We start from the raw sequence: 26,459 nt of genomic DNA, 5'->3' as shown, positions 1-26,459 counted from the left end.
TGATTTTTGAGGTTCTTGTTTAATTTTAAATCACCCATCTCAAGCAGATGTGTTATACCTAAACACTTTAAATATTGGAGTGAAAATATACTAGAGAGAGAATTCACTTGTGTACCACATTTATTTTGCACATTCATTGGGTGTTAAGAACACTAACATACAGGTGGGTGTGTAACATCAGCAGAGATCTCACAACATTTTGCAGTACATTATATGTCAAATATTCACAAGATATTTTTTTTTTAGTTTGCACTAATACAACATTTTTCAGTTTCCTGCCAATTTATTTTTGAACACCAAAGCGATTGTGTATAGGTCACAAATGACTTTGTCTTTCTTTTTTTTTCTTTTTTTCTTTTTTTTTTTTTTTAAATTTAAATCTATTGTGTTTGTTTTTTCTCCTGTGTGTGTTGTTTCTCACATTGGTTGAATGTTTTAATATCTTTCCATTTAGTCATACCAGTGATCCGACACAAAGAAGTGTCTTCTACACAAAAGACATTACTGGGTGGATAGGGTGCACTTTTATACAGGGATTGTGAATTTAGCATGTAATAAGCTTGAATGGAAAGAAGCATTTTTTTTCCCCATCTAGAATTACAGTTTAGAATCTAACACCTCTATGATAGAGAAACCATGTGCCATACGACCAGCTGACTGCTAGTGGCTAATTTGTGGGGAATTAAGCGGGAATTTTTGCAATGCATTTTTGAGAAATGACACCATGTGTTTAGAGCTTCCCAGATCAGTGATGGTCCCTGCTCTGCTGGATCTCTTGAATCCTGGGCAAATTTTCTACCTCGGATGGGAATCGAGAAGAATTTAAAGGGTCTGTTTCTGGTTCTGATTCCTTAATGGTCTTAATCAAATCTTAATTTAATCTTTAGTATTTTTAAGGAATAAATATTTTGGGAAAAAATACAATTGCATTGTCAAATGATAAAATAATTTCAGAAATAAATACATTTAAAACAATTCTTGTCATAGTCTTTTTAGAGGCAGCATAAATACAATCCAATACTTGTTCTTAAATATATATACTCAAACATAAATGTGACAACTTTTTATTTATGAATATTTATAAAATACTAATGACAAAACACATAATATGTATTTTTAACTGCACATTGTCATATGAACAACCTGGTCAGTTACTACTCTGGGGTGTGTTCCCCAAAAGCATAAGTTTAGCTAACTATGGTTGAAAATTGCATTGAACTCTATTGGTAATGACAGAACTTGCGACCATAGTTGCTTTTGGGAAACGCACCTGATTAGTATACAGTAGTTGTGTTGTGGGTTTGATACATTAAATAGAACTGACTCATAAGAGTCATTTGTTCTGGAATCCTACTAAACTGTTGCGCTGAAAGCGTTTGATTTACTAAAAAGAACTGTCTCATAGAGTCCTTTTGTTTTTAGAGAATTGTACTAAACTGCATTGTAAATTTTTGATTCATTAAAAAGAACCGGCTCATTACAGTAATTTGTTCAGGAATCATACTACACTGGTTGCGCTGTATAGTTTCAATTCACTAAAAAGAAATGGATCATGAGTAATTTGTTCTGTAATCGGACTACACTGGGCACGCTGTAGATTTAATAGCGTTTTTGTGGCACTGCTGAATAAATTGTACAGGAAACTGAGAAAACAGGAAACAGTTTATTAATATGTTTCGTCCGCATCAGCGAAAAAAATGCAAGTGCGAGAATCGTTAATGGAGCTGAACGCCATTTGGTTCCAGTATTTCTTCGTAACGGAATCATTTCTGATTCTCGGTTCCCAACCTTAATTCTGCCTCGATATGAAACACAGACGGATTTAGACCTCTGGCTTGCTAAATTAACAGTGAAGAGCACCAATCAGAGATAAAGGCCCAGGCTATCAGCAGGCACACTGGCAAACCATTTAGATCTTGAGGGTAAGCACACTATAAATCAAATAAATGACTATACAAATTCTCATCATAAAAGAGATGTGGAAAAGTGGTACAAGACAGAAAAAGTGTAACTGAGGTGAACGAGGTATGCTAGAAGACTTGTTGTGACTGATAGAATTACATGAACACATTCCCCCTTGACTTTATGAACTACAAATGATATACCGCTACATATCTTTCCATTTCCCAAACATCACACCAAAGGGCTCAGAATGCCCCCTTAATATGCCAGAGCTTTCCAGCTCTGAACTACGAACACCTCTTTGTCTATCTCTATATCACACAGGATTTAAAATGACAGCGGATCCAATCCACCTTAAAAAGAGCATCTGATGACATGGGCTAGTAAAGTCTACGAAACAGTGAACCTCTGTTTTATGGTGAAGTGAAGCTCTGATGTATGAAATTCATACAGACGGTGACATTCAGAGTTTGTTTGTAGCATAGCAGTGCAGATTAAGGTTTTCAGGGCCAGATTTATCCAAAGTGCCTGATGAAATTGTTGCACAAGCAATAAATCAGGCCCAGAGTGCTGCCAAAAGGGTTATTGTTGTACAATCACATGACTCAACTTGTAGCTGTGGAGAATGTGACACAGCAGGAATCTCTGAAACATCTCCAGCCAAAGCAGAACAGAACAAATCATACTTTAGCGTAGATCATACAACCTATGCGTCACTTCGGTGCATTGCTCATACAGTGGAGAATCAGTACATCAGAAGCCGCTTATCACAAGCTCCCCTTGATGCAAGTTCCAGAAATCAGAGCCTGTTTAATCACAAATCCTCACAATGTCCCATTCTGGAGTGAAATATGGAGTGTTAAGACATGCGATAAGTTTCATTAGGACAGTTACAGAATCATACACCTCATGAGCTCCTAACAGTCTGTCAATGTTATATTTTGGTCTCGTTTATTATTTATTGTGTATGTTTGTGTTCTTGCGGTGTGTGTGTGTGTGTATGTGAGCAACTGAGTGAGAAAGTAAGAGTGTACTTGTGTTTTTAAAAAGATTCATTTCCGAGGCCCATCATCGCATCAGCAATGACGTAAATGTTGGCTTAAGTCTTTTTTTTAAAGTCCTCCTGAAGATCGGTTACCTCCCATGTAGTGATGGTAACAAAGGCATCTTTTTCCCAAAACTCTCTCATTATTAATCGTTTCCTGCGTGCCTGTGTTTGAGTGTGTGCACAGAGAGAGAGCGTGGTGAAGCTCTAATATTCGTTGAGTGTGTGCCACTTTGAGATTTGGCGCCGTGGGTTTTGGCAGACCTCCTGCCAGTGGGCGGCACCCGAGGGGCAGGGGCTGTTTGCACCAAGCACCAGCCGTCCCAAGGCCTGGTTTTTAGTAGTGCGGTCAAAGTCCATGACCAGGAACTCAATAGAGATGTCTGGCAGCAACTCAGCCGGTACGTCATAGATGAAGGATTCGTTAAAGACAGGGTTGAGCGTGCACTTCTTCACATGCGTTTTCTTTTTGGCAATGCGCTTGTGGCCATAGAACACGTTTAACTTCACATACGGATCTGGGACACAAGATAAGACAGGTTGTTTGATTAGATATTTAGAAGAAAAAATACTTCAATTTTATATTTTAAAAATGCTATAATTTAATTTTTTAAAATTATATGTAATTTCTCAAATATACACTATGGGTCAAAAGTTTGGGGTCTGTAAGATTACAAAAAATACTTTTATTCAGCAGTTCATCAAAATTGACAGTAAAGACATTTATAATGTTAGAAGATAATTCTATTTCAGTTGAACGCTGTTCTTCTGAAGTTTCTATTCATCAAAAAAATCCTGAAATGTATTACAGTTTCCACAAAAATATTAAGCAGTACAACTGTTTCCAGCAGCAATAATAATATAAGAAATGTTTCTTGTGCTTCAAATCAGCATATTAGACTGATTTCTGAAGGATTGTGTGACACTGAGTTAAAAATTGTAAAAATATTTCACAATATTACTGACTTAATGCAGCCTTGGTGGTCATTTAAGACTTACTGACTGATAAAATCTTACTGACCCCAAAACATTTGAACCAAAATTTGCATAATTTACAAAAATAAATGCATACTTACTTCCAGACAGCCCAGTGATGTCCAGTTTTGGAAGGTGTTTTGCTTTTAACACCACCACGCTGAGTCTGTGAGAAACAGGCTGATAAGACAGAGAGACCAGCAGCTCTCCACGGCTTACACACTGCGGAAAGGCAAATACACAAACATAATGGTCAAATAAATTGCTTAACTTTTGCATTCATAATTTCAAGACGGCCAGCTTAATTATATAAGACAATTTCATTTTTAATTAAGTTTTAATATTAAGGTTTTAAATCAGTAGTACATTTAAGAATATCCCTGGGTTCACTATGTCCCTCCACAGCACTGGAAGAAGTGCAACATAAGCAGGTAAGTGATAATGTGATAGCAGCTCTTCTACGCATGGTGTATTAGCAAAGTAACAGATCAGATGCATTAATAATAAGTACAAAATGACTGGGCTGTGGACTCCTTAATATCTTGTTTTCCATTTATCTTTGCAGCTTAACTTCTTGTTTTGGTTCTGTGCGGAGGCACGAGGAGGCTTTCATATATGTGCCAACAGGATTGTCTACGCATCATCTAAACCCACTCAGTGAGCAGGAGGATAAACACATTTATCAATGACTACAAACTTCAGTAGGAGGATGAGACAGTGATGATTCAGTGCTGAGCTCATACAAGTGTCAGACTTATAAAAAGAACCCAGATGAATCAGTCAGCATGAATAAAATGCAGAAAATAATTGTTAAAATTAAAATGAAACATGTGCTTAAGGAAAACTAAATGTATTTAGCTTAAAACCTTCAGAAGAATTTGACTTCAGTCAGCTTAGTTATTGTTATTGATAGGCATAAACTAAACTTACAGCAATGTTTTACGGTGTGGTTGTTTTAATATTAGCTTGAAATATAATATATTATAATGCAAAAAATATTGTACATGTATCATTACAATATTTCATATAAAAAAAATGTAAAATATTTTCTTTACTTAACTTTCCCTTTGTGTGGTTCTTTTTTCATGCAGCACAAATTAAATTCAGGAAATAACTGTTGAATTACATCTGTTGAATTAAATTAAAACTGTTTAATTGAATCTGAAACTAAATAAAATCTGAATCTGAAACTAAATGAAAACTTTCCTGTAGCTCAAACAGTAGAGCATGACACTAGCAATGCCAAAGTCATGGGTTCGATTCCCAGGGAAATTAAGAACTGATCAAATGTGTACAGTTAATGCAATGTCAGTCATTTTAGATAGAAGCATCTTCCAAATGTACAAATATTCCAAATAATATTATTTGATCACAGTTTGAGCTAAACTCTGCAGGATAGTGGCTCTCCAGGGCTGGATTTGAGGATATATACAATATATATATAATATTTACTATTATTTGTGTGTATATATATATATATATATATATATATATATATATTATGGAAAATATTGAATAAATATTCATATCATATTACTCTCACCTGCATACTTCTCTTTGTGATCTGTTGCGTAATATGGACCCGGCCTGTACTCGGGTCCACACCTGCCAGCGGAACCATCGCCTCCCCAATCACATCATCTCGTGAGAACCGGTCAAAGCTCAGCACCAGGAAGTGCAAAGTGAGATCCGACAGGGAGCTGTATGGCACACCATAAAATGTGAAGGTCTCATCAAACGCAGGCTCCAGAGTCTTCCTCAGAACACGAGTCTTAACGCGATGTTTCTTCTCTGGGAGAATGGTCATCTTCACATACGGGTCTGCGCTGCCCGTCTGGCCTTCCACTGCCGGTAACCCCCGAGCTTCTAGGATGGTGACCACCAAGGCCTTCTTGGGGAAGTTATAATCGATTGCAATGCTGAGGTCCCCCCGGCTGGGCTCATCGGCAGGGGTGAAGGGTGTAGCCGTGCTGGAAACTGTAGTACTGGAGGTCTGGCTGCTGCTTGCAGAGCTGCTGTCCAGACAGCAGTAATCCGCTCGCACGGGAAGCTCCCTCTCCAGCCTGGGAACCTCGTGGCCACTTTCCTCGAGCCTCATCTGCATTTGTTTCTCTCCCAGCAGGCCGCTTTCTGCTGCCGAATCCATATCTACCAGCACCACTGGGCGGCCCTTGCTGTCTTGAGCCCCATCAGTGGTCTTGGACCTTGCCTGACGTGCCACCCTAATGATCCTCTTGCTGTTGGTCAGTGTGTCAGGGTAGATGCTCATTCCTTTCAGCATGTGAATAAACTTGTACGGTGGGTCTGTGAGAGGGTCACTGTGTTCCGATTGGATGCCATGGAGCTTGTAGTTCGTCCTGTTGTAATGTTTCTGACAGCAAGTCCACAAAAAGATTAACGCAAAGACTGCAACAACCAACACACCAGCACCGATAAACCCCGCCAGCACTGGGGACATATCTAAAAGAGAAAAACAGAGACAGAAAAGTTAACAGACTGATAAACAACTTGATCACATCCATTTTTCAACATTCACCAACAGTCTATTCATACCTGAAGATGTTCACAGGCTCAAATCGTAAAAAATATAAAAAACAGTCTTTCTCGTTCTAGATGGTTAAAGCACAACAGCTCTGAACATGCAGACACTGACAAATCCACAGAAGACTTACTCTAATATCTACTTGATGCCCACTCACTCCACCCGCATGATGCGGAGGAACACAATCATCCCACACAGTGACAAACCACTCTAACAAACTACTGCATCCGGTCTCACTCTGCAACATAGCTATGAAATATCATAAAATTCTGTCATATCATTCTATCTAGGTGTCTTGACGCTTCTGTTCTGTATAAATGTAATGTCACATCAGAGTGTTCATCATTGTCACTGCCATTTAATAGTTTGCCAAGTTAAATTGTTTAAAAGCACCTCAAATGTTGTAAAGTTGGCTTTTAGAATAGGACAGAATGTCAGCCGAGAATGTATGTACATATAGGCTTAAGACTTTTTTGTTTTATTCACTAACGACACATTAAATTGATCAAAAGTCAGTAAAAACAATCTCACTGAAGATATGCTGTTCTTTTTAAGAATTGTATCTTGGATTCAACAAAAATATTAAGAAGCACAACTGTTTTCAACATTGATCAAAAATCTGAAGGACAGTTTATTTACTAAAGCTTTCTGTCCTTGTGTTGTCAGGACAGTGACATAAATTAAGACAAAGATTGATGACAGCCCTGCGGGAGAGTGTGTTTGTGTGTCTTGCTGATATATGGCCATTGTAAGATGAGCTGCTCAAACATGGTTTGATTAATAATGAATCTTTATGCTGATCGCTCTATCCACCCCACAATGCCATTTTATAAGGTCACAGTGACCTAACTTATGAGATCAGGTGTGAAATCAGCAGTTTTACTGGATGCCTTAGTTGTGATGAAGACTAAGATTCAGAATAGAATGTGAAGACAGCAAAAAATCAAAAAAGGAGAAGAGTCTATAGTCATCACATCCAAAAAATAATAGCATGATAGAGCTACAGCCAAAATTAACAGCACAAGGCAGACAGAAAGAGATATTTGCTCGTGCTCCACCCAGTATGTTATTCTTTGCTTCATTACTCTCACCCAACCTCAGACAAAGACCCTCACCCCACTTGCTAGATGATGCAAGACTTTACTAGGCTCCAAAAAAACAGCTGCTCCAATTACCTGGAAAAATCCCATGGGCCATAGATGCGCATGAACCAAAAGCACACACAAACAAAGAGAATAAGACACCCACCTCACGCACACATGTACACAGTTTCGCTTGAGTTTTTAATCAATGCAGTGAGAGTAGCAAAGCTTCTGACCTCCAAACCAAGATATCTCTATGATTAAATTCTTGGTGTATTTCTCTGTATTTCTCAGGATATAAATCAAAATAACATCCCTTTAGAGCCCTGACAGGTGTGTCTAGACTGTGGATATGGTAGAGTGATCAAATATCAAACATCAGAGATGATCTGCCGTGGGTGATGGTAGCTTAATGTTTAACTCGTTGCTAGTTAAAACATTACAGATTGGATTGCAGTATGGGCAGACCTGTGAGGATTGCTAAAAGAGCCCTATCAATGTTACAGCAATCGGTGAACTGTAAGATCCTTCATATAAAAAGCATCTGCTAAATGACAAACAAGCTGTCTGTGTGTGAAAATGATGGGTTCAATGTTATGTGCTCTGATTTTGCCAAACCAGCAATACTATCTACAGCAGCGGAATCAGTTCAAGTCAACAGTTTACCAACCCTGACTAAAATTAGCACTGCCAGTTATTCCAGCACTGTGGTCTCAGTGTGGATACGTCAAACCAGAATGATGCAGCAAAACATCTAGAAAAACCCAAATCTTGACCCATTTAAAGTCACAATGTAACAAGCAGCAACAGCTCTTTTTCTGTATTATGAAGTACAGTGTAATGGATTATTGAAAAAAAAAAAAAAAAAAGGGCGTGAACTTGGCAACCGTTGGTTGTTGATTGGATGGAGGCAGATGTGAATGCGAGCTTGCAATCGGTTATAAGAAACAGACGGTGTTTAAGCAGACTACATGTTAACCAAAGCATTTTTAATTATTTAAGTTTACCTGGCTGTATCCCATATAAGATGATCTGTCTTACAGGATTCTAAACAAGGTCCTAGTGCAAATCATGCTCAGCCCACAGTGAGAGTGGGCGAAAAAACGCTGTCTGGACCATAAATGTCTCTCGGAGACTGATGCCAGATGGAGGTGGGCACTGTGGTGCCAGCTGGTGCTGGCATCAGATCCGAGGACACTTCTTTCCGTCATGCTATCTCACACCCTCAGACACGACATACTTATACCCCCAAACACTGACAACATAGTTCTCAACCATGGGGCTGGGGCCCATAGTGGCATTAAAATAACCTAAAGCAACTATGAAGATTTTAATTCACTGCCTCAACAGCTGCTTTTCTTTTTTCTTTGAAGAACTAGGGTTCCCATTCTCTGTAAGAAGCTGTCTAATTTTAAGAAGTGTGATTTCTAGACCTGGAATGTCGTATTAGTAAAATCTTATAAATCCATGGCATTTTTTTTTTATTTATAAAAAATGTACACCAAGTTATGTCAAGCTCTAAAATATTTTATTGGGTAGAAATTTTAGGTAAAAATATCCAGTAATCCAGCTATCGAGCAAATCATGAACAACTGGAAAAGTAATTGTGGCTTTGAATATTGTTGTGGACATTGGAGTCAAAAAATGTTGACAACCACATCCCTAAATGGTAGCCTACCCGTAAAAGAGCAGCTGAGCAAAATATATTTTTAAAAAAATAATGTTTTGATTTTTTTGTCCATACAAATGAAAGTCTATGGGACATGAGGGTGTGTAAATGATGACAATTTAGAGAAAACTGTTCCTACAAGAGGGTTTTAAACTAAATGATTGAAACCAGCATCCAAAACCACTGCTAGAGAAAACACACATTTGTATAATTGTCCTTTTGACTCAAAATCTTATAGTTACCGAGATGGATCCCGTGTGATCAATTCCTCGTGACAACCAGCCACTATAGCTGGTGAATTTGAGGACACATGGGTGGAGACTGTAATCTCAGCGGTGCGCTTGTGCGTTATTAACAAACAAAGAGCCTTCGGGTCCAGTCCGGAATAGACATCACGTCATTCCTGCTTCAATCTCACTGCGCATCACTCTATTAAAACACTTTAGCATCGTGGCGACGCTCACAAACGCTCCCTATATAATTAATCACTACATGACTTAACAACATATATTAATGTCGGTTATATAGCCTGACTTCCCTTCCTAGAAGCACTCTCCAAAATTACACATCCCAAATTAGTGCTATCTTAACCAGGTCAGGTGTATCCATAATGCGTAACATTGATATCTCAGGCGTTGGAATGGCTCAGGCCTGTGCTATACTCACCGTACACTGCGCCTATTTCAGTGATCTCAGCCATTTTGAGGGTTGGGCGCGCTGCGATCCGGATAACAGCCGTGGAATAAACAATAGATATCGACGGTCCTTCGTTTAGCTGATACAATGTGTATGATTCATGGCTACATCTCTACAGTACGTGGTGTTCTCGTGTCTGGTCCGGTCCAGGCCGTTGTAGGATGCTGCGCGCTGAAGGATGCTGAGCGTCGGGATGCACTGCGTCAGATTGAGAGTCTGACCGTAAGTACCGCCCACCAGCAGCGCGCATCTCATGGACAGCACCCAAGGAACGCACCATCCTGTATTTTCCAGCGTTTTCATTCCCGCAGAGGTAAAGTATGTTGCTCTTAAGACTTTATTTCAGGACAATGTCTTTGGATTAAAGAGGAGAATCTGTCTGTTATGGTTATGTACTTTGTAAAAAATACATTGATAATGTATTTTTATATGACATGAAATGAGAAAACTGAAACTCCATGTCCGAATATCCATACTTCCCTACAGTATGCAAAAAGCAGTATGTTAAAGACCTTCGTTCATCTTCGGAACACAAATTAAGATATTTTTGATAAAATCCGATGGCTCAGCGAGGCCTCCATTGACAGCAAGATAATTAACACTTTCAGATGCCCAGAAATCTACTAAAGACATATTTAAAACAGTTCATGTGACTACAGTGGTTCAGCCAATATTATGAAGTGACGAGAATACTTTTTGTGCACCAAAAAACCCCAAAATAACGACTTTATTCAACAATAGTGATGGGCGATTTCAAAACACTGCTTCATGAAGCTTCGAAGCTTTACGAATCTTTTGTTTCGAATCAGTGGTTCGGAGCGTGTATCAAACTGCCAAAGTCACGCCCCCCAGTGGTGAGCCATTGAAATTTCGAAACACTTATGACTTATCGAAGCCTCGTTTACTGAAATCACATGACTTTGGCAGTTTGATACAAGCTCTGAACCACTGATTCGAAACAAAAGATTCGTAAAGCTTCGAAGCTTCATTAAGCAGTGTTTTGAAATCGCCCATCACTAGATATTGTTGAATAGAGTCGTTATTTTGTTTGTTTTTTTGGTGCACAAAAAGTAGTCTTGTTGCTTCATAACATTGGCTGAACCACTGCAGTCACATGAACTGTTTTAAATATGTCTTTAATAGCTTTCTGGGCATCTGAAAGTGTCAATTAACTTGCTGGCAATGGAGGTCTCACTGAGCCATCAGATTTCATCAAAAATATCTTAATTTGTGTTCCGAAGATGAACAAAGGTCCTACGGGTGTGGAACGACATGAGGGTGAGTAATTAATGACAGAATTGTCATTTTTGGGTGAACCAACAATTTAAATGAATAGGATGTGCAACAATGGAGTCTTTGATCTGTTTATGATACAGTAGGCAGTACCCAGATGACCTGTGGAAGGGTTTCCCAAACTGGGGTTCACCAATGAGGGAACTGCAGGGGTTTTGTGATTGATAAAAAGCTCATTTAAAATTTTTTAAAATTAAATAACTTAAAAATAAAAGCTAAAAAAAAAATCTAAAAATCTAGATAAAACATTTTTTTGTTTACCTGCATGTCATTTGACCATTAACTGTCAGAGAACCATGAACATGTAAATGTGTTCTTAAATAACTGAAATATTTATTTAAAATCTCACGGGGTACATCAAGTAAATAATTCAGATCAAAAAAGTTTACTTTTCTTAATATTTTTTATTATGTAGTGACCGTTTATGGAAGCAATAAGGCACTTGAGTGTGCACTGTATTCTGAATATAGTCACGGCTGGATCATGATCCTGGAACACACATGTTTGGAGGGCCCTCTTAGTGGCAGACTCCTTATACATTGTCCTACAATAAGCAAGTGGGATTTGACAAAATTTAATAATAGGAAATGCATATACTAACAACTCCCTTTTTCCATTAATATATTCACAATATAACACAGCCTCTCGAATAATCTTTGAATTAAACACAATTCGTAATATATAAAGCTTAAGAGTCGGGTAACTCATGTCTAATGCAGGGCTGTGTATAAAGGGAATGTAATACTTAAAATAACCACTAGGTGTCCTCAGTCCTGTCTCAGTGTCATGGCTTATAAAGGAATGAACATGTATGGATGTGTCAGACTGTTATGGCATCACTCATGTCTAGCCTAACAGATGAAAATCCCCCTGTTAACAAAACTTTTATCTCTGTATCACTGAATTATAAACTCTTATGGTATTCATAATTTGATTGTCATTAAAACTGCAGATTCTTTGTTCCTGAGATCACTTGTTTTTGGTCTCATTTCAAGATTTGTCAGGTTAAATAAAATGGGTTTGTAGACTACAGCACATATTTCTATCCTTTTTATTAGCTGGTTTTAAATGCATTTGTTCATGGACTTCCTGCTTGCACTCAGAATTCAGATCAGCTGCCACTTTAAGAACTATGATAAATCAGTTTAAGTCAGAGCTTTACCCATGAAGACCTAGTGTAGCAGAATTGCAATGTTTGTATAAAGCAAGTAAATAATACCTAATTTTTAGTAAATGTGGGAAAAAAACTACACGTGACGTAACAGTAGAATAGATGACACTCAGAAATTGATAAATTTCAGAGTGGCAATTTTTGAAGAGTGGCAAAAATGCAACACAGGGCATTAGGGATGAAACATTTTTCTATTGTTCTCACACAATGAAGGCTAATGAATGGTACAAAAATATTTAAAAATTTTTAGCTGTTTCATCGTTATATTCTATATATAAAATGTTTAATTAAGTGGTATTAAAATTAATACGTTACATTTAAAATTTGCTTTGATATGAATATTTACAGTATTAAAATGATCAAATATTGACATTTCTTAATTTTTCATGACTGTGTCCTTACTAATATATTATTTTTGAAATATATTAGTTATGAACTGTTGTGAATTCAAAACATTCACTTAGTGTTTTGAAAAATAGTAGTAAATTTTTGCAACCCTAAATGCCGAGCGCTGCAATTTTTCAAATTAAACTCCAATGTAATTTTGCCATAATAAATGGTTTTATAACTAATGGCATCCTAAAGACATGTTAAAGGGTAAAAAATATAAATTTCAATTTTTTGGTCTCTGAGGATTTTCAAAAATGAAAAAATTGTCATCAATTACTCACCCTCATGTCGTTCTAAATCTTCAAAACAAAAATGAAGATATTTTAAATGAAATCTGAGATTTCTGAACCTGAGTAAATGATGACAGAATTTTCATTTTTGGGTGAACTATCCCTTAAAGTATATTAACTGCGTCATAATATTTTCAGCTATATGGATCTTTCTCTCCCTCTTCAATACTTCCACCTCTTTTGGACCTCCATTAGTGTGAACTCATCAGTGGGGCCTTTGGTCTGTGTTACCATGACAACCGAGTCAACAGCACCCAAGAGTGGACTAAACACTGGTCAGTTCAGAGGCACTTTGCTGGCCAAGGAAAAGCCTGTGGAAAGACTGTGTGTGTGTGTGAAGGCATGACGGCTTATACGTGTATGTGGTACTATGAGTCACTGTTTGCCTGTGCAGGTGTGTGTGTCTCTCTGTTTCTCTGTCTTTCAAGACGAAAGTTTTTGTGACAGGACTTGTATATTTTGCAGTCTGTGGGTCAGTTGGCAGGTCCAGGATCAGCGAGGGGCATGGTGTGCAGGACCTCATCCAGCAGCTGCAAGGCACGGTGTAGATGAACTTCCACCCAGCATGGTGTTTGCTTGATGGTCTGTCGAGGGTAGTCAGGTCCCCAACCCTTTACAAAACTCAGACGCAAGATACACAAACGACGCAGGTCATCAACACCTATTCCAGCTGCAGCCGACAGACCTGAGAAAATGTATAAGGGAGAGTGTGTATTAAAGTAAGTAAGCAAGTTTTTGAAAGGCATAGTTTTAAGACTAGGGCTGGACACATTCCGTAATTTGATTCTGATTCACTAGCTCATGATTAGATTCTGATTCATTTGGGAATAAAATTTCGTTCCCTCGATTTATAAATCATGCGTATGATTTATAAATCGAGGGTACGAAATAGTAAATTGTGCGCACGATTAAATTGTTTTTCTTGCATGTCATGTGCGGGGCTCCGTAGTAAACCTCTAGCTTGGTAGATTACAAAAATAATAATTTTAAGAATTAACAACAGGGTCCAAACTAAGTATTTCTATTACTATTTAATAGAAGAGATTGAGTCTTTTTGAAAGATTTATTAATAGGACTAGCTCAAAAGAGTCAATTGTTTGTTAATCAGAGTACACTGGTCATGCTGATCCTCTAAAGAGAACGAGTTCATAAGAGTCATTTGCTCATGAATCGGACTACACTGGTTACATATACATGCTTTTGATTCACTAAAAAGAACCAGTTCATAAGAGTCATTTGTTCATGAATTGGACTACACTGGTCACGTATACATGCTTTTGATTCACTAAAAAGATCCAGTTCATAAGAGTCATTTGTTTATGAATCGGACTACACTGGTCGTTCTGTATGTTTTTGGTTCACTAAAAAGAACCAGTTTATAAGAGTCAATTGCTCATGAATCAGACTACATTGATTGCACTGTTTGTTTTTGATTTACTAAAAAGAATGGGTTCATTAGAGTAATTTATTTGTGAATCAGACTACACTGGTCACTTGGTCACGCTGTATGTTTCTGACTAAAAAGAACCAGTTCATAAGAGTCATTTGTTTGTGAAAAGGGCTAAACTGGTCATGCTGTATGTTATTGCATGCAGCTTGTGATGACAACTCAATAGAAAGCTGTGTGTTCTTGCTGTACACATGCTTTTCGTCTCATGATGTTCAATTCAGACCGCAAACTTGGGTAAAATATCACTTATTTTGCAATAGGGCTGTAGATTCAACAAACTGCTGATGAAAAGCGGTTCAGGAAAGACTGGCATAGAGAAAAAAACATTCTTGGGGTTTTAAGAATTGTTACCGAGGAAAATCGATATTTGTGGGACCAGTGACTCACTGATGGCTGGAGCAATTCCTCCAACACTGCCAGGCCCAGGGATGTTCCCAGCTACCGCTGCAGCCTGCGCAGCTGCAGCTGCCTGCGCAGTCGCAGCTTGCTGCTGCATCTGTCTGTGACACTGACGAAGATCAAACACCTGGAGGAATAAAATGGAATTAGTTCACCAGCACTTGGGACAACTGATCCAAATATTTCGGTCCTTTTCACACATTTATGCTTTTCTACTGATTCATGCTTTTTTCCTGGAAATAAACAGATTTACAATGCCAACAACATCTATAGTGCTCTGAAACAAGGCTGTTCCCCTTCTGATTTTGATGTCTGATTCGATTTAATTGCAAAGATTAAAGCAGTGCAAAGGTGTGATGTCATTAAAGGTGTACCTTAATGAGGGCTCCTGGGTAGATCTTGTGAACAGCATCCCCTGGCGCTCTCCCTGCCTCCCTGTCCAGGTAGTAACTTTGCACGAAGACAGCATGGTCACTAAGGCAACGCATCCACACGTCCCCCTCCCCACGACACTCCAGCTGAACACCTTTACCAATGTGAAGCCTGTTGGGTGGATGTCAGGTGTTCATAAGTTTGCATCTTCATCGATTGCAAATGTGTATATTTATTATGCTGAATGATCAGTGACCTTGCCCTCTCACTGGCATCAGTTCGGTGAACATTGCTAAGCTGACCCAAGCAAAAGCGGTCCCCGCCCGAAGGGTCCACATATCCATCTACCGTCACCACAGGACAGTTTGCTAGAACCTTAAACATCTCCCCGACCTGCACGTCCATCTCGAAATAAGAGACTGAGCACCAGAACTCTGGTCCTGTAGTGTACACACAATGGCACACAGGCTCAATACAGAGTGTTGTTCATGTAGATGTACGTGTGTGTGAGGGGTTGGTTTGTAGTACCTGGATGGTTGGAGACTGGTTGAGGGTATGAGGCTGGTGTGTGATGCTGAGACCCTGATAACAGTATAAAAATAATATTTTTTAAAATGGAACCAATTAAAAACACAATGATACAATGATGATAAGATACTGAGAAGCAAGCCATCATTATATATAAACATTATGATGACAAATATATATAACAATTATTTATTGATTTATTTCATTTATAATATACAGTGCTGCTCAAAAGTTTGGATGTCAGTAAGATTTTTTTTTAAGAAATTGATACTTATATTCAGCAAGAACACATTAAATTGACATTTATAATGTTACAAAAAATGTCTATTTCAAATAAATGCTGTTCTTTTGAGCTTTCTATTCATCAAAAAATCCTGAAAAAATGTATCACTGTTTCCACAAAAATATTAGGCAACACCACAGTTTTCAACATTGATAATCTTTGGGCACCAAATAAGCATATTAGAATGATTTCTGAAGGATCATGTGACACTGAAGACTAGAACAATGGCTGAAAATTCAGCTTGGCCATCACAGGAATAAATTACATTTTTAAATATATTCAAATATATTTATATATATTTTAATCAAATAAATGCAGTCTTGGTAAACATAAGATGATTCTTTTAACTTTTGAACGACAGTATATGCAGTATATATATATATATATATATATATATATATATATATATATATACACACACACGTATATAATTTATTTATTGTATATGAGATTGTTAAATTATTTTACAGTTATCATTATTTATATTTTACAAAAACTGTGTTGACATGATCAGTATTAACATACAGAAGTGGCTGGTATGAGGGGGAGGGGCTTGCTGGTGACTCCGCCCATTTTGCTGTGGTCCAGTAGGAGTATAAGAGGCTGTGCTGGTCCCTGTCCAGGTTGTTGCTGAGATATAATAAACAGATTTAACACAACATGATACTGATTTCATATCCGAGTCTTTCACTGATAATATCATACAAATGAACTGCCTTACAAACATATACAACTTATAAAGTCTCAATAAAATAAAATTCAACACAATCAATGGTGAACACATGACTGTACATGATTTCTGCATGCACTTACTGTGGTAAGAGCCCTGTGTCTGTGTGTGTTTGGAGGTGTTGTATTCACTCTGACTAACAGAGGGCTGCTGGGATGAGGGCTGGCTGTGTGTGGGTGCGTGACTGTGTGTTGGGGTGGAAGGTGGAGAGCTGGAGGTCAAGGCTCGTCCCGCTGGGGAGGCGATCTGCAACAGTCCTTCAGGGCGTTCCACCTGCATGGACAACCTGGAAGCACTCGCTTTAGAAAGAGTGAGAATGATAAAAATGATGCGTCAATATCACATTTTACAGATGTGTTAATACAACAAAGAGGTCATGACTGCACTTTTGGTAGTCACCACTAATAAGGTGCAATTGACTATTGATTTTCAACTGTTCTAAAACCAAATTTTAAATATTTTTTAATTATATACACTAGCAGTCAAATGTTATGGTTTCTGAAGGATCATGTGACACTGAAGACGGGAGTAATGCCTGCTGAAAATTCAGCTTTGCCATCACAGGAATAAATTACATTTTAAATATTAAAATAGAAATAGAATAATAATATTTCACAATATTACTGTTTTTACTGAATTTTTGATCAAATAAATTCAGCCTTGGTGAGCAGAAGAGACTTCTTTCAAAAACATAAAAAAATCATAATTGTTCCAAACTTTTGACTGCCAGCACTCTTAAAAATAAAGGTTCCAAAAGTTTTCGCCATAGAAGAATCATTTTAGGTTCTCCAAAGAACCTATCAGTGAATAGCTCTTAAAAGAACCCTTTTTTCTTCGTGTGAAGAATGTTTTTAATAATCTAAAGAAACTTTTTCCACAATAAAGAACCTTTTGTGTAATGGAAAGGTTCCATCAATGTTAAAGGTTATTCATGGAACCATGGATGCCAATAAAGAACCTTTATTTTTAATAGTGAGTGTATAAAATCAAGTTAAAAATAGTCTTTTTGTCTTAAATACCCTCTAAAACGTGTATCCAATCAGGGTCAGGTGAACCTGAAATCACCCTAATAACACAAAGCTTCCTCAAGTCAACTGGTCTTTCACTGACTAGTCGATTTAAAAAAAAAAGTAGCTATGCACATTGCTATGATAATCAATCTATCAATAAATGTAATGAATAAAAAAATGCAATAAAAATGAATCTAAATAACTTCATAACTTTGTGTGTGTGTGTGGCCCAGATCCACAAAACCAGTCATAGGGGTCAATGTTTTGAAACTGAGATTTATACATCATCTGAAAGCTGAATAAATAATCTTTTCATTGATGTATGGTTTGTTAGGAAAGGACTATTTGAAAATCTGGAATCTGAGGGTGCAAAAAAATCTAAATATTGAGAAAATCGCCTTTAAAGTTGTCCAAATGAAGTCCTTAGCAATGCATATCCACTCACAAAAATAAATTTTTGATATATTTACTGTAGGAAAATTACAAAATATCTTCATAGAACATTATCTTTACTTAATATCCTAATGATTTTTGGCATAAAAGAAAAATCGATAATTTTGACCCATACAATGTATCGTTGACTATTGCTACAAATACACCCGTGCAAATTATGACTGGTTTTGTAGTCCAGGGTCACATATTTATTTGATTATTCTGCAAACACTGGTTTGCAGTAAAACCCCATAGCATTGATCAAGCTTTGCTATACTTACAGGGTGGAGAGAGGGGCAGGCTGGGGTATAGAGTGACCGAGGAAGTGGTCCGCTGGGGAGGCTCTGGGGACATCAGTCTCAGCGGCTGTGGGCTGTAGTGATCTGGAGGATGATGGTCTTGCTGTAAGGTCATACTCGACGGACCCTCCATCTGGATGCAGTCATGTATGTGCTCTTCTTTTATCAGCCTGCCTGAGGGATGAGAACGAGTGTCAAAACATTTTTGAGCTCCTCTCCAAACTCACGTCCATTTGTCTCTCTCACTGCAAGGCGAGTCCTTGCATGTCTCGATCTGACACATTTTATGGCAGTCTCTGTCTGATTAAAGGCTGACTGCCAGCAGCGTAGCGATCAGGGCCGTCAGCGATTAGCTCAAATGAATGTTTGAGACATTCTTTCGCATGTGGAGAAGAAACACAAGCGCTAATAGCCACCACTATTCATTCAAAGCTCCGCTCACCTGTGTTTGGTAAACTGAATCCCACTGCAAGATGAGAAGAAAGAAAAAAGTAACATAGAACACTGCGTTATGTAATAAAATCACCAAAATATCAACACAGAATCACGTTCAAGAATGCTACATGTTCTTTATCAAAATATTTCCCTGATAAAATTGTAATAGTAATGAAAAATGTTTTTGTTTTTAGTAACATACGCACCAATCCCAGGGGACACCACACGCTCATAGTGGTAGGGGTTCACACACACGTTATCGTACTTCAGATCGAACGCATACTGACAGAACTTGACATGCTTGAGTTCATTCTTGTGGAGGTCTGGCCATCGCCACAGACGAGCATATATGACATGAGGGAAACCCTTCCGCCCAGCCACCTGAGGAGCAATGACAACACTTGATGTCAACAGTACAGTATTATAACAATATAATTTTTTAACTTTAAGTGTGATATTAATAATACTAACAACAAAACATTTTGAAGAATTATGTATTTTACTCAAATCATTTTTACAGAGATTTATTGGTTAATATTAAGTTACATAGATTTTGAGTTACGAACATTTAGCAAAGAGAAGGATTCTGTTCTACCTTTTTGTTGATAATTTTGTTTTTCTTATATATATTTAGAGTTATGTATTATGCACTGACTGAAACATTCCCTGGACGGCATGCACTGGTAATCGGAGTGTCCTCAGTATCATATTCATTCTCCACCCTGTCCCGAGTCTTAACACCGTTCCAAAGAACTATTCAGTTCTCTAAGAAAAATGAATTTGATGATTTTGGCTCACGAGAAAGACATAACTAATGGCTTAGACATAGATGAGTTTGTTACACTTTTTGCCAAACGAAATAGAAGACTGTTGCTGTAATGTGATGTGAAACACAACTGGAAAATGTGACAATCGTGGTCTCACATCTTTGTTTAACAGACCTTAAGTATGAAACCTTACGTGAATATTGGGGCTAAAAAATGAGTTGCTAATAATCTCATGATTTATTTTCATAATTTCAGGTTCTGAATTTGGTCAAATTTGCTTCATATTCACTACCATTCAAAAGGTTGGGGTTGGTAAGATTTTTTTAATCTTTTCGAAAAGAAGTATCTTATGTTCACCAAGGCTGCATTTATTTGATCAAAATACAGTAAAATATTATTACAATTAAATAATAAATAAATGTTTTCTGTTTATTATTATTATTTTTTTTAAATAAATGTTTTCTATTTTAATACATTTTAACATGTAATATATTCCTGTTATGGAAAAGCTTCATTACTCCAGTCTTCAGTGTCACATGATCCTTCAGAAATCATTCTAATATGCTGATTTAATGCTGAAGAAACATTTCTTCTTATTATCAATGTTGAAAACAGTTGTGCTGCCTAATATTTTTGTGAAACTGTGTCAGTATCTCACAATAGGGAAGAAGAAACTTGCAACTTCTGTTTCATGATTTTAAGACCTTTTGTTAGTTTCACAACACATCCAATCATTACACTAAATATCAACTGGACATGAGTAAAGAATGATCAAACTCTTATGGATGGATAGACAAATATGAAGTCAGGGATGCTCTATCATGCAGAACTGACCTACGATCAGAATATAATCTAGATATTGACAGCCTATGGTTCAATCAAGGTCATTCAAAAGTTTCAAGAGCATGACATCCCACAGAAAAATGTTACAAATGGACAGAAGTCAGAAGATAAAAAGTACAGAGAAACATTTGACTCTGCTGTCAGACCATCTTCTCTAAATCATGTGTGAGATGCAACACACTGTGACCTCATTTGCTATTGGAATGACTTACAATTCTCCACCCAGGAGACTGACCTTCCTGAGCGAGTCAAAGCGGAGACAGTCGGCGCACAGACAGAGACAGAGCTGGTTCACTGCCAAAAACATTACGTTTTACAAACTCACACACAGACAGAGCACCATATTAAACTCTCAGAACCCTCTCATTTTCATAAACATCACATTTCTCCACTAACAAACCCTAATAGCTGTGCGTGACATGAAACAGAGTTCAGCACATATGCATACTGATGCATGCATACATTCAGAACTTGTTGCATAAATGTCCTACTTGAACACATTGCACTCATGCTTCAAATACTGACACAGTCGTCTCTCTCCCACATACACAGACTGCGAGACAGACAGGCTTAAGCTTGGCCACGCCCCTTTCCTGTGTTTCAGACAAAACAACCCTTCCTCACCCTCCACCCGCCTCTCTCCCCGTCTATAGCTGGGGGAAGGGAAAACTCTCTGTCTCGTTCTCCACGGGCCTCTCCTCTCTCTAAAATCATGAGCTGACTATTTTTGGGAGAAAAGATTTCTTCCATGTTAACATTACTCATACCTCGATTCTCCTCCTCTGATGGTTATAAATGCCACAGAGGTGAAAGTCTGCCAGACTTTTGGTCTTAAACATGAAAAGTGATCATATTACAAAATGTCATACTGCATTAAGAGCCATTGTGATATGATACGGCTGTTTATTTGTGAGGTAAAGTATTATGCATGCTTTTTGGATTATCTGGCTCTTTAAGTGAATCTATTTTAGCCAATTATGTTCTTGAAAATTCATTATAACGCAGATGACACGAGTGCAGTCACTACTGTTGTGGAAGTGTCATGGAACCTCTAGGAAAAATGTGGTGTGTGTTTTCCTGTATTTTGACATGTAATTAACGCTGACATGCGGGAGCTTTATTTGATATTGTTTATGTTCAGATTTCATTTGAAGTGGAGAACTGGCCACATACCCTGTTTACACTGTCAGTCGCATTCGGAAAAATAATTAACACTGAAAAATCATTGGGCTTTTCCATAATGACAGCCTATTTATGTGTAAGATGATACCAACAGCCTGGTATACAATATATTATCCTACTGAAAAGACCAACATTGCTTAGCATGCTAGTATCAGTGTTACTTTAGTGTGTATATACAGTCAAACCAAAATTTAATCAGACACCTTGAACATCATTAATACTGTTTATTCACTATAGTTTAAAAAAATGGTAGTAAAATATGACAAGATCTGAAGATTTGAAATAAATCCAAATTTTTATCAATTTTACTGGTAGTCCACTGTATGAAGAATTTTTGGGTATAATATGTCACAGTTTACTTTATTTTGCTATCCTCACTTACATAAATTAACTATAGTGTCCTGCACCCACTAGGAAAAATACATAAAAAATGTCTGAATAATTTTTGGTTTGAGATAAATCTATATATATATATATATATATATATATATATATAATTTATTTCAGTTTTAGTCATTTTAGTACTTTAACTTAAGTTCAATTTCATTTTCAATTTCACACAACATTTACAAGTTTTGTATATATATATATTTTTTAAGTTTTTTATTTAATATTTATATTTTATTTTAGTTTTATTTAAATTATCAACATTGACAGCCAATCAGAATTCATCCTGCTATAACGAGCTCAAGCATTTAAAGAACTATAACGTCCGTCTGTTGGTGTGGATTCTAATATAGTTATCTTGATAGTTATTGTTCTTCAGTGTGAACGGGCCTTTACACACTATGAACCGTTGCACCGGATCATGTATTTGTCTGATTTTCACAAGTGTGATTAATTTGTGTTAAAATCAGATGATGTTAGCTGGTAATGCTCTGACCTGCAAACGTCCGTCCAGCGTTCTCTGTATGGTGACGCACTTGCTTGGATGGACTCCATTTGTGGTGATAGCGGTGATGAGGGAGTCAAGCTCATCTCTTTTCTCTTTGAGTTTCTTTACCAGGCTTTCAATGGCACGTTTGGCGAAGCTCTCATTCTCTCCTCCCTGGCGGTGGCACATCAGGCTGTGAACGATGCTTAAACATGCATCACTGCTGCTGGGGGCATTCACAGACATTCTGCTCCCACTATTTTAGAAGAGATAAAGAAATGGTATATGTATGTGGCCTGGACACTTTACCAACTCTTAAAAATGTATGAATGTCATTGTATTAGATATTAAAACATAAAATCATGTGGTAACTATTTTAAAGAAAGAAAGACACAAAAGAGGTTTGTCAATCTTTACTTGAACTTAGTTCAGAGAAAGGTTTGTTATCTCATGCAATGGTTTCCATCTGGTGAGTTGCAACCATGATCTGTGGACAAACAAGGAAAAAAACAATGCAAAATGCAAATAATACAATTATTTAAATGTTATGCCCATTGTATCTATTTAGTATAATTGTATATAGGTTGATATCCAAAATGCATATTAAAAATACATATCATATGGCTTGTGAACTTTTACAATGAAATGTTTTTGACCTCCATGGCTGTGTGTCCAGTCAAACGGTACTGTATTTTGTCATTTTTGCACTGTATTTGTGTATAAAATGCTAAAAATTGTTGGGCCTATGCCATTCACTTGTATAATAATTCAAAGTTTGATATTGAAGCTGCTGTCCGTAACTTTTTTTGTGTTCAAAATTTAAAAAAATTAAATAACGAGCGAGTACATCATGAATCAATTTTCCAAAGCGTGTTTTTGTCTTATTCTGAATCACAACGGCACACCTATAATAAGTACTTATATTCAGACTATTTTAGACTGGTTCGGGTCGTACCACTGCGGAGTACCACAGTACCTGCGTGACTCGTCATAGACATAAACAGAGAGAAGTAGCTCCGGCTAAAATGTTCTTCCGCAAGACGCATGCAGTTCTGTTTATCAACCGCTGGAGTGCCAAAAGTTACGAACTGCAGCTTTAAAGACATTTTGGTTACTTTTGTAAAATAAACTATTTTCATACTGTGTTGGGACACCACTTGAAGTTTAACACAATTCTGATGCGAACACCACTGATCTAATGCTAAAATTCAAACATTTCAAGTGTGGTTAAAATGACTAAATACTTTTGGGGCCACTGTATAGCTTTTGCAGCAATAGTGGAAAATCATACAAATAAAAGAACATAACCACAGATCTCAGAACTGGGCATTCAGACTGGCATTGCTACACAGGTGATGTGGAGACTCTAGGATTTAAATTTCAGGTAACCTAATAGGCAGTTGAACAAAAAAGACTAACGTTTTAGTATTAAGATATACAATTCTAGTTTAGTGTTAACTATATTTATTAACTAAACAAATAAGTTTAAATCACATTCCATGATATGTGTCTGTGTCTATCATTCTGAACTTCAGTTTACGCCGAAACAGTTACTTCCTGAATCAGACACTAGTTTATTTGGTTTCACTCTTTCTGAGATAGTACTTAGTTACTCACACTTTTAATTATTAATTACTAAATACATAAAACACAAACAGCAAATTAATGCAAGTTAATATAAAGACTACTTACATGTTCTGTGTCACATGTGCTTACTCTTCTCTGTATGTCTGCGCCCGTCTGACTCGCTCGTGAGCATATCCAGTGAGTGACTGAGAGAGAGAGAGGGAGAGAGAGAGAGTCTGAAACTGAGGTAACTCCCCTGACGATACAACGTAGTTATTTGTCAAAAAAATAAGGCACAATAAAACTGAAATCTAAAACTGAAACAGAGACTAAACGGTCATAAGACAAAATTTCTGAGAAAAAAAAAACATTAATCTTTTTTTTTAATCGCAGCTCGAAATCATTTTAAAGTTTTGTAACGCATGTAACGTTAAAGGTGAAATAAGTAACAGAAATAGACTAATCCTGTTAACTAACTAACAAAGAAACAAACACTTTAAACCAGCTTAAGATGGCTTGCTGGTCTTGATGATCTCACTAGGCTGGAGCTCAGCTGGTTTACCTGGGCTGCGTTTCTTAAAAGCATTGTGAGCTAAGTTGATCGTATATAGAGACCATTGGTGCCAATGATTGGGTCCTAGTCGGTCAGATGACTAGCTAGGCCGTTAATTTGAAAGAAGGATGGATACAAGTTTTTAAAAAAAGGACTCCCAAGGTTTCATAAAATGTAGTCAAATTCTAAAGAGCTGTTGACCTAATTGATTTTATATTTTATAAATGTCTAGGCTATAACACAATTTTATTGTTAAACTTGATATTAGGCTTGCCACGTTTCGACGAGATGGATTACGATTCGATTTATTTTATTAAATCGAAAGTAGTTTTTAACTGTAAGAAAAAAAAGCTTTAGCCATATAACTTTGGCTTTTCAGTCATATTTTCCTATTTATTGTAAAACACAAATAAATGTGAATTAAATATGATAAATAAATAAATGTTTATACATCTAATATTACTCTAAAAGTGGATGGGAAAATAGAAAACTGTTAACTTTATACAAAGTAGGCCTATACAGAGTAAATATTATCCAGATCATTTTAAATAATTAAAAAAAAGAAAATTCTGTCATTTACTCACCCTCAAGTTGTTCCAAACCTGTATAAATTTCTTTCTTTTGCTGAACACAAAAGTAGATATTTTGAAAAATATGGGTAATCAAACAATTGATGGGCCCCATCAGGGCCGTAACCACCATAGACATTAGAAATGGCCAAATCGTATTATTTATCAAATCGTATTAATATTTGAAATTCTTGCACTCCTCTGCTGCACTTCATTACAGCACTCTGCATGTTGTTAGGATGACAAAAAGGTTTAAAAGTTACATTTTCTGCCTCAGCGGTCAAAGAACGATCGTCAATGTCAAAACGATTGAGATGGCCAATCAAATTAAGCAGGCGGGGTTTACGTTCTCTTTTTGCACGTGCACACAGTCTTCGCAGCAGTGAGCACAGACGGGCGCGTCAATCGATCGCTTAGCGCCGTTGCGGAGGTTCTATTTTTCCGCTAAAATCACAAAACAAATGCACACAAACGTGTCTCTGCTCTTGATATACAACCATTGATGGACACCTATGCGAGGGCGGATTAGAACATGCAACTTTTGATTCAGTTAACAAAAATTCTCCCGCTAGACCACAAAGGAATTTAGATATTACTTGCGGATGGATGTATTTATTCACTAAATTGAAGAATCTCGGAACTAACAATATATTGTATTCTGAACCTATCACATTAAACATGAGTTCTCAATGTACTATTGAAATTGATTTCTGGACATCGTGTTATTTTTTTTTTCTACAATTGTTATTGTACATATCTGATATAGCATTGTATTAGCAGCAATTTCGTTCACTGTTTTGTTTCTTTATGCTTTATTAAAAAAAAAACAAGGTCCCCCCTCAAGACATGGTTACGGCCTTGGGTCCCATTGACTTCCATAGTATGGAGAGAAAAAAATACTATGGAAGTCAATGGGGCCCATCAACTGTTTGGTTACCGACATTCTTCAAAAATGTCTTCTTTTGTGTTCTCAAAAGAAAGAAAATCATACAGGTTTGGAACAACTTGAGGGTGAGTAAATGATGACAGAATTTTCATTTTTGGGTGACCTATCCTTTTAATGTCTATTCTCCGACACATAGATTGTGGTGTCCATGTGCTGTCCGATAGAT

General features: G+C 37.0%; 2 protein-coding genes across 3 annotated transcripts; both read right to left on the bottom strand.

The window, feature by feature from the left end:
- Positions 1 to 102: 102 nt before the first annotated feature.
- Positions 103 to 10,117, bottom strand: syt11b (synaptotagmin XIb). 2 transcript variants are annotated; one of them, XM_051864426.1, is made up of 4 exons: positions 9,882 to 10,117; positions 5,466 to 6,382; positions 4,024 to 4,144; positions 103 to 3,465 (listed from the first exon to the last, which is right to left on the bottom strand). In XM_051864426.1, exons 1-4 carry the CDS (start codon positions 9,913 to 9,915, stop codon positions 3,155 to 3,157), a joined length of 1,383 nt encoding a protein of 460 aa, XP_051720386.1. In that variant the 5' UTR covers positions 9,916 to 10,117; the 3' UTR covers positions 103 to 3,154. The 2 variants fall into 2 exon arrangements, with proteins under 2 accessions (XP_051720386.1, XP_051720387.1); XM_051864427.1 differs by lacking the exon at positions 9,882 to 10,117 and adding an exon at positions 6,476 to 6,860.
- Positions 10,118 to 11,588: 1,471 nt separating this feature from the next.
- smad10b (SMAD family member 10b) lies at positions 11,589 to 24,447 on the bottom strand. The gene is made up of 13 exons (XM_051864423.1): positions 24,352 to 24,447; positions 23,077 to 23,146; positions 22,669 to 22,915; positions 19,200 to 19,374; positions 19,001 to 19,024; positions 18,541 to 18,732; positions 16,901 to 17,116; positions 16,613 to 16,717; positions 15,805 to 15,858; positions 15,533 to 15,716; positions 15,279 to 15,447; positions 14,893 to 15,031; positions 11,589 to 13,740 (listed from the first exon to the last, which is right to left on the bottom strand). The coding sequence occupies exons 3-13, from the start codon at positions 22,903 to 22,905 to the stop codon at positions 13,529 to 13,531; spliced, it is 1,707 nt and encodes a 568-aa protein (XP_051720383.1). The 5' UTR covers positions 22,906 to 22,915; positions 23,077 to 23,146; positions 24,352 to 24,447; the 3' UTR covers positions 11,589 to 13,528.
- Positions 24,448 to 26,459: the final 2,012 nt, after the last annotated feature.

Source organism: Ctenopharyngodon idella, chromosome 16 (genome assembly GCF_019924925.1).
Source record: "Ctenopharyngodon idella isolate HZGC_01 chromosome 16, HZGC01, whole genome shotgun sequence".
In the NCBI taxonomy this organism is placed as follows: domain Eukaryota; kingdom Metazoa; phylum Chordata; class Actinopteri; order Cypriniformes; family Xenocyprididae; genus Ctenopharyngodon; species Ctenopharyngodon idella.
Note: the sequence above shows the minus strand (reverse complement) of the source record. Positions and strands in the feature narration are given on the sequence as shown.